Genomic DNA, 9,057 nt, shown 5'->3' on the forward strand with positions numbered 1-9,057 from the left:
CTTGAAAAACGTGTTAAAAGCGACGTGGCCTGCTCTGTGCGGGATGCAGGCCCAGGGGAGGCACTGGTGAGGCCTGCAGGCATCTGGGCCCTTTGCTGAGGTGAGAACAGGGGTTTTCCGAAGTTGCCCTCAAAATGGCTGCGGTTGACGGCCGGGGGCTCTTTAAAATATGTATAGACGCATATGCGTGTGTTCCTGCGCACCTGTATATACCGGTATTTGCACACAAATACACCACACACAACGATACAGAGGCATGTTTGTGTGTACAAAGAATTAAACGCCCGCCCCAAGGCCTGACTGGAGGCAGTGTAACCATGGCGACGGGCGGCCCGACCGCCTCCTCACAGCCAGCCACCGCCCGCGCCTTAAAGCGACCGCCCCCCTTTTCCGGAGCGCGGCGGGGTAGCCCGGCCACCGCCGCCTCCGTGGCGCGGGCCCTTTAAGGCGGCCGCTCACGTGGTGCGAGGCGGGGCGAGTGGTCGGTAGGCGGAAGTCGCCCGTCGCCACCTCAGCTCGGCGTCGTGCAGCGGCCCGAACATGGCGGGTATCAAAGGTAGGGAGCGCTGCCGGCCCGCCGCCCTTCCCCTCGCCCCCCGAGGGTGCGGTGCGGCCGCGCTGCTCTTCCACGGCCCGGGCGGCGCCTCGGCGGGGGCGGGCGGGTGGCGCGGGGAGCGGTGACCGGGGACGGGTGAGGCAGCTCCCGCCTCACCCCGCCTTGTGCCGTTGCAGCTCTCGTGGCCCTGTCCTTCAGCGGAGCCATCGGGCTGACCTTCCTCATGCTGGGCTGCGCCCTGGAGTACTACGGGTGAGCCGGCCGGCTTCGTTTCCAAAACTTGGCCTTCTTGGTACCTGTTAATTGAGGTGTTAATCTCATTTAGTTGAGCTCTTTGGCTCTGGTAATCTCCCGGCAGTCACCTGCTTTCTGGCTCTTGACACCTGGCAGCTTGTTGTGCTTAAATACCACCTCTTAGCCAGGACCTGTGTTTCTGTTCAAAAAGTGACTGAAAACAGCTTTATACTTTCTCAGGAAAAGCAGTGCCATCTTGCTAAACAGTGGTTTTTACTCTCGCACAATTCCTTCCCTCGCTTCCCTGTTTCTTCAAACGCCCAGGACTCCGGCTGGGATGTGTCATTCCTCTTAGATGTCCAGGTGACGCTAATGGGCGCTTGGGCAGGGAGGTGATGGTGCCAGGGCGTGCCTTCGCGGGCGCCTCGTTCATACTCCAGGGTCCCTTTAATTTGGGAAAGTTCTTGGTTCCTGTCCCGCCTGCCCGCGCTTCCTGTTCCCTGTGTGGTGGCTGTGGGTTTTGTGAGGCGGTGATGTGAGTTGAATCAGAAAGATGGTGCGAACGTGAAATAAATTACTGCTGGGCCCTCTGAGAGGGTTGCCCCGGCGCTGTGCGAGGCCCTGTGGGTGCTGGTACCAGTATGCAGGGAGAGCGAGGTGGGGCTGCCCGTTTGGGTGAAAACTTGTGGTTAAATCACGTAATCCACTTCTCAAACCATAGAGTAGGATTACAGCTACTGCAATTAATTCGTCTAAACAGAAGATACTTTTTACTGAAGCATCCATCTAAACTGATCATGTATTTCCTTTTTCGCCTCTCCCCAGTGTGTACTGGCCTCTGTTTGTCTTAATATTTTACTTCATCTGCCCCATTCCCCACTTCATTGCAAAAAGAGTGAGTGATGACAGTGATGCAGCCAGCAGTGCCTGCAGAGAATTGGCATATTTCTTCACAACTGGAATTGTTGTTTCTGCCTTTGGATTTCCTATAATCCTTGCACGGGTTGAAGCGGTAAGTTCTGCTTGCTGATTTTAAGACACCAGTTACTGATGTCTTTAAGATTACTTTAAAGTGCGCGGTTGCTGTTTGTAAATCCTGTCCTTAACTTCGTTATTGCAGTGTTTCTAGATTCTGATGAAAATAGTTACTCTGCTGAAATTTTGTCATCTTAATGCTGCTTTTTGACCTGAAAAAAGGACTTGTGCGACTGGAAAGTTGTTAGCTGTTGGTTTTTTCCCAGATTTGTTTTGGTCCACTATGAGATATTATCTATTATCTCCTCCTACATCTCGTGCCTCTCTCTCATCAACTTTTGCACCGCTTCTTGTGCCACCTTCCTTATTTTTATTTCAGAATGTCTGCTTTCTCCATCTAGGATGCTGAAAACTTGGTGACTGGAGTGCATTATCAGTTAAAAGATAAAAGGCCATACTTCCACAGCTGCCCTTCTGGTTTTCAAAGCATTTCCAAAGCTCATGCTTTGTCCCCTCAAAGTCAGAGGAAATTCTGCTAGCTTCTTTTCTCTTTGCTTTCTGAACTGCTCTAAAGTGGTGAGATTTTTGTCATGATTGTTTGCAAGGCAAAAAAACTTTTGTCCTGTCTCCGAAACTACCCAGTGACGTTTCTGTGTGTTGCATTGTTTCTCCCCTTCAGTCTTTCAGTTTTGCTTAAGACTTGTGTGCTTAGTTGTAATTTATTTGTAATGCACAATTTCCTTGACGCTGCATTTATTGTTTTTAAGTTGTGGACCTGACAGTAGGCAGAAGCAGAGGTGACCACGAGGGGGAACTCTAAATCATAGCTGTATCTTTTCTAAGTAAATGTCACTTATTTTAGTAAACTTAGTCAGGCAGATGGTTAAAGAACGCTATTTACCTTGAAGACCACGTACTGTTTTCTATGCTTGTTATTAATGTTTATTTGAAAGGTGATCTTTTATTTTGTTGCATAGCAATTAAGGGAGAGCGCTAGTTTCACCAGATATTTCTATGACTTGGTATGTTTTACTGATTTGTGTGGCAAGGTAATTATTTTGTTCTAAAACATAGCATTATTAGCCTGTCTGTTGAAGTGTTGTATTAGTAATATGAGTGGTTGCTAATTGAATAATTAGTCACATAAATTTAATTATTTATTGTTTGTCTTTTAGCACCTTTCTGTATAGTTTTAGTTTATCTAATGCATATAAAAAACTGGCCTGAACCTGACTTGTAAGAACTGCTTTGATTGTTTCATTTCCTTGCATTTCAGATCAAGTGGGGAGCCTGTGGTCTGGTGCTGGCTGGCAATGCAGTAATTTTCCTTACTATTTTAGGCTTTTTTCTTGTGTTTGGTAGAGGAGATGACTTTAGCTGGGAACAGTGGTAGGACATCGCTCTTGATGCTGGTAATATTTTACAGCATTTATCACCATATGTATACCCTGTGTGTGTATATGTGTATATATTATAACATATGTGTGTGTGCACGCTGACATGTACGTATGTGCATATGCATGTAGTTTTCCATTATCAGATCGTAACATGCTTTTTAAAAATGCATTTCTACCAAACAGAAAAGGCCCCTGTGCCAACTGTCTTAATGTATTCTGTAAAAGCTGGAATCACTGTTGCGAATTTGTCCCCATACAAGTTTACAAAGTGTAAGCTGTTTTAGTAATTTTTTCATTATATATGCACTAACTTTTGTTATAATCACAGTAGTATCATTGATACATGTGATATTGGTCAGCATGCATCTTGGGTTTTTTAACTGTAATCAAAATAGGCCAATATAAAGATTATCCTACTTGGTATTGTTCAGCTTGATCAGTTTTTCTGCTTTGATTAGGGATGAATGAGTACTTGCTTGCCATTTGAGTAATTATTATTTTAGTGGGGTTTTTCTTGATAATGTGAAACCAAACATAAGTTACGCTAACTCTTTTACTACCTAGTGAAAGAAAAATAAAATAACCCCAGTTAAAATTCTTCCTTCCACTTAACGGTGTTAAATTAAAAAAAATAATTCTCCACCCTGCAAAGATACTAGGGCTTTGTCCCTATTCAACTTAACAATTGTGGATAGATTTAGGAAGAATATATTTTGATGCCGCTTTAACGCTTAGAGCCGACATTACTTCTCTTATGAAGGTTCACAAAAGACGAAACAATGCTCAGGACACTTACAATCACAATGTAGTATTCAACTCTGTATTCTCAAGTGTGAAATGCCTGAATTGCGAAGAAGTGAGTGTTCTGCTAGGTAGGATTTCCTATCTCCTCAAGTTCTCATTGCTTTTAAAACATACTTACTCTACTACTAATGTTTTTGTCTGTGAGAAAGGATTGTTATATTAAGACACTATATTTTCAAATAGCATTATCCTAGTAAACATTCACATAATCATACTTATAAAAGGAAACTTTACTGTTTTGACTCGCTCAATCCTGCAAATTGTGGAGGCATGTAGTTTTGTAGAAATGCATTCTGATACAACCCTAACTCTAGAAGATATTTCAGTAATCTGCAAAGGGGTAAAGGAAGAGACCCCTTAGTTTATTTTTTTATAGAAAAATGGACATAAAGAGGTTTCTTCTCTGTGAAATATGAAGCTGAATTTCTGTGTAGGGTGTGTATTACTGTGGCAAGTTCTTTAGACTAGTAGATTGCATATGAGTTTTTTATAGTTACATGAGTGAGTTCACAGCTGACTGCTATCACCCTGTATAGTTGTGAGGGATGCTGTGTAAGGAAGTAGTAGAATCCACCCTGCAAGATGTGGCAGCTTCACCAACGCAATGCTTTTTGCCCCCTGAGTTGTACAGAACTACTTAATGCTGCTCTTCAAACTCTCTCAATACTTGTGTACTGCAAAATGGTGTCCTGTGGATTGCTGTGCAGAGCAGAGGTTCACAATTTAATGAATGTTACATGAGCACTCCAGTACTAGTTATGGAAATCATTCTTTGTCCAAGTAATGTAATACTACTTAAGCAGGAATGGAATATATAGGTAGGTTAATTACGTTTTAAATTCAAACTTCAGGTGTGCATAAGGTGAATCATTCAGTGCTGAGAAATGCTGAGTAGCTGTGTTTTATATTGAAGTGTGTCTAGGTTGTTACTCTTGTAAAAAAAGAATTAACATTAAAGGACAGGGGGGTTTTGTCTGGATGTTAATGCTTCATGGAAGACATAGCAGGAATACACTTGTAAAGATGCTGTGCATAAACAAGTTCTTTTACAGTGTCTTCTTCCTGACTTTAGATGAAATCTGTTGGACCCTACTGATTTATAAAGTACTACTGTGGAAATTATTTGTTCTAATTATGAGCAAAGTTGTTTAAACATAGTTTCCACGTATAATTCCTGCTCTGGTTTTTGAAGTTGCTTTTTTTCATCTACAATGGCATTTTTTATTCAAATTAGTGAAGTAAAACAGCAACAATAATACACAATTTAAGTGCCTGATCCTATAAATGCCTAATGTCATTCCTAATAATTCTATTGAACTCCTGTTAAAATACTCATGTGCTTGCATGGTTAGATTCTTGAGTATTTTTACTCAGAATTTACATACCAAAGGCTGCGATGGAAGTCTACAAAACTATTCAATTATTGATGAAATTTTGCTTTCAAGACAGTGGTGTGAAAAACAGCTGAGATTAATTTTTCTTTAAATTAGAGTATCAGTATTTGTAGGATCTGTTGTAGATGTTAGTAAATAGTGTGCTTGTGGCGGACTGGGATACAGGCAGTAAACATGACAATCTGAAATGAAAAGGAGGACTAGAAAGTGTGGTCTTGAAGAGAGGTTGCTTCCTTGACAAATTACTCTATTGTACTGTATTTCCTTTGGTATTACTGTGGTTGGTGGGGATCTCATGAAATGGCAGGTAGATGCCGAGTGGAGAAGGTCAATGTTTGGGTGTTGTGTGTTTTGGGGTTTTTTTTTCTTCTTTTGAAGCAACTACATGCACTAATCCTTAATGTGAACTTCATGCAGTTTTCACCATGGACTTTTGTTTTTAAATGTTTAACTTTAAAAATTGTGTTCAGTGTTTAAATTGTGGAAATCTTCCTTGACCTCTTTAAAAGTAAATTTGCTTGAATGACTCTTTGATAGCAAGTAGGGTAAAAAAAAAACCAAACAAACAGTGCTTTTTTTTATCAAGAGCTTCACTCATTCACACAAACCTGGTGCTTTGATGGCCAGTACTGCAAATACTGGCACTATCTACCAGTAGCCATTTACTGTGGTTTCTCTGAAATTGTTTTCCTATATGGAAGTGAATACTATGTATCCAAAGTGCCTTAATTTCAATAATATGCTGATTTTGTGAATGCATATACATGGCAGTATCACTGTTTCATAATCAGCTGAAAAATCTGTTACTGTGGTTTATAAAGCTTCCTTGTCAACTAATCATGTTTTCTGTAATTCAGAATGCAGTGCAGCTTTTGTAACTTTTGTAAACATTATTTTTATTTTCTGTGATTGCCAGGTTCTTGAGATGATGAAGTATTAAAACATGGAAATTAAAATATAGTCTACTTTTCTTTTCAAATTGTCTAATAAAACTGACTTTTTGAATTGCTTAATAAACATATTTGATGCTTAAGTATTTGTCTGTCTTAAATTTCAAGAGGTGACAACAGAACTCTCCTGTGCAAGGAAAGGTAAGAGAAGACATCCAGTGGTGCTTTCATAATGGTGTAAATGGTAGAGCAAACAAATTTCAGAAGCCGTGATCTAATTGCAGTGGGTGGAATTCCTGCTATGGCATGCATTAGAATGTATTGTAGAGGCCGTACTCAAGTATGCGAAATTATCATCACTTATCTCTTATGTACACAGTAAATCTGTGAGCTTTTTGAAGGCATTCAAAAAAAGCTGGTATGTAAGGTAGCACTTGACCTCTTCTGCTTTCCTTGCTTCAAGAGTCCAGAGTTTGACACATCAGCTCACAGTCAGCACTTATGGGCAGGGATGCAGAGGGCATCAAAGCTGTCCGTCTTTTCTAGGTCGGTACTTCTGTGGTTAAGTTGGTGAATATATTGAAGTGGGTGATTTTGATCTTGTGAAAATGAAACCTGCTCAGTTATTAATCCATTTGCAAAAGCACCCACCATCAGGAGAAGGCTATAGCTGATGTGTTCTGAATAGCTGATGCTTTCTGTTTACAGCAATAATTTGAGCAACTAAGCTTTGGACAAGGTGAGTTTATTTGAGCTTTGAATCGGTTAGCTGCTAGCTTTGCCCTCTTTTGCAAAACAAATGTTTGGGATTGCTGTTTTGTACTGCCTCACTCCACTCACGCTTTGCATGTAGAGTAACTTCAGGCTCCAGGCTTGGTTCCGTAGCTCCCTTATTTAACCTGGTTCTGTATTTGCTAGTATTATCTGTGTGGTATAACTTCTATTTCCTATCCCTCCCACCCTTGTTCTTGTAGCTGCTTCTTTTTGTAGTTAACAGCTGTTCCCTGCCAACATATACCTAGCTGAAGGGAATACATAAAATACAGAATTATAGAATCATTTAGGTTGGGAAAGACTTCTGAGATCATCAAGTCCAACTGTTAACCCAGCACTGGGGTCAGGAACAGGGGGGTACCTGCTCACAGGTACCAAGATCAGTTTTGTGCTGGTTTCGTAGTCTCTTCAGCCCTCTAATAAAGCTGGTAACCTTCCAAACTAGTTATGACCTTGGGTAACTTTCTAAAAACTTTAAACAGACTTTAATCCCATAAAATGAATGTAAGCTCATTAGTACCCAAGAGTTAACCAAGCAAACTTGTCCTGGTAAGCCACATGTAGATATTTATTGTTAAACTGAAAATTATGTAAAGCTCTAAAATTATCTCTATAACCCTGATCTCAATTGTTATCACAGCACAACTTTTAAGATACTACAGCATTTACTCCACAGGGATTGTTTCTGGTCTATGATAATAGATGAAAAGACTATTTCATTAAGCTGGATGCACACAAGGTAGTAATGACTGATTGATTTGTTTAAGTGGCCCCTGCAAATACATGACCAGTACATACTGCAGGGCTTTAGAGGGAAGTGTCTCTTAATGCTTCTGTACATACGTTATCGACTGGTGAACTGTGATTACATTTTAAAGATCAGCTGGATGCTCTTACAGAAACATTTTCTCCAGTGGCCTGTTCCTGTATTTCTTTCACATTTATTGTTTTGCTCTTGTTCTTGGTGTTGAGGTTTATTTCAGCTGTGTCTCTAGGTTATTATAAAAAATTGATTACAGTTTTCTATGCCCCATGACTAGCGCTTCAGCTGGGGTATGTACTTTTCTGCAATTACTGCTTCCCATGACTAGCTGTAGATTTTAACAAATATTCTGGATACTACTGCTTTCTAATGGTTCATTTTAAATGGACTGGTTGGTTGTTCCCTGCTTCCTCTCCCAAGGGGTTGTTCATCCCTTGTCTGCATGCGCATAGCTTTTTTTTTTTTTTTTTCCTGCTGGCCTTCAACACTTGGGGGTCCTTACGGCCATCTATGAGGCAGATACTGCTGGGGAATGGACAGGGTTTATAAAAACATACCTCTTTCCCCCCTGAAAATTCTTAGGGGATAGGAGGAAGTTTGTTTTCAAAGTGAGACTAAACCTAGAGCTTCGTATTTAAGTAAGTTATGTATAATGAGCATAATTAAAGCAAAACTATTATATGTAATTTTGCACAGAGTCTTTGCCTGTGGGGAAGACTTCTTCCTGTGAAACGTCCTTATAACATTGCTGTCTATTAAAAGGAAGAATTTCCAATATGTAGTCACAGCAGTCCTCCTCCCCAGGTGTCATGATCTGAAACCCTGATATCTCTTTGTTAGTGGTTTGTTTGTGGACAGCTGAACTGGCATTCAGTGGTGGAAGTTGCCTGTGTTTTATTGTATTTTTAATTGCATGTTTTCCTGGGGGATGCTGGTAAAATTAACTGTGCATTTTTGTGGAGTTTAAAAAAACCAAACCACACACCTGCAAAAAACCAAACCCCAAAATCATATTCAAGCTCAAGTTGTATATATTGTATATTGTATATATTGTTCATTTGAAACCCTTCAATGGAGAACAGAGTGCTGAGGCTCAGACAGCTCGAGTCAAAAAAGTGTGCTGATGTCTCCTGTGGTGGGTCCAGGGGGTTATCTGAGGCTATTGATGTCTGAATTTTGGTTTTAACACCTGCTTTGAGCTTTATTTTCCAGTATACTGGAAAAGGTGCTTTCATTTTCTTGATCAGTGTGAATAAATGACAAATGATAC

General features: G+C 40.8%; 1 protein-coding gene across 1 annotated transcript; it reads left to right on the plus strand.

Moving 5' to 3' along the window:
- The first annotated feature begins 413 nt into the window (after nt 1-413).
- On the plus strand, nt 414-6,393 carry LEPROT (leptin receptor overlapping transcript). Its single transcript, XM_055724538.1, has 4 exons — nt 414-556; nt 733-808; nt 1,616-1,802; nt 3,042-6,393. Exons 1-4 carry the CDS (start codon nt 541-543, stop codon nt 3,156-3,158), a joined length of 396 nt encoding a protein of 131 aa, XP_055580513.1. The 5' UTR covers nt 414-540; the 3' UTR covers nt 3,159-6,393.
- Nucleotides 6,394-9,057: the final 2,664 nt, after the last annotated feature.

This window comes from Falco cherrug, chromosome 12 (genome assembly GCF_023634085.1).
Source record: "Falco cherrug isolate bFalChe1 chromosome 12, bFalChe1.pri, whole genome shotgun sequence".
Taxonomy (NCBI): Eukaryota; Metazoa; Chordata; class Aves; order Falconiformes; family Falconidae; genus Falco; species Falco cherrug.

Bases quoted from the DNA above. Each gene is read 5' to 3' on its own strand.
- LEPROT (XM_055724538.1), top strand. The intron at 809-1,615 runs GTGAGCCGGCCG...GCCTCTCCCCAG, and splicing joins TGCGCCCTGGAGTACTACGG to TGTGTACTGGCCTCTGTTTG. The intron at 1,803-3,041 runs GTAAGTTCTGCT...CTTGCATTTCAG, and splicing joins TCCTTGCACGGGTTGAAGCG to ATCAAGTGGGGAGCCTGTGG.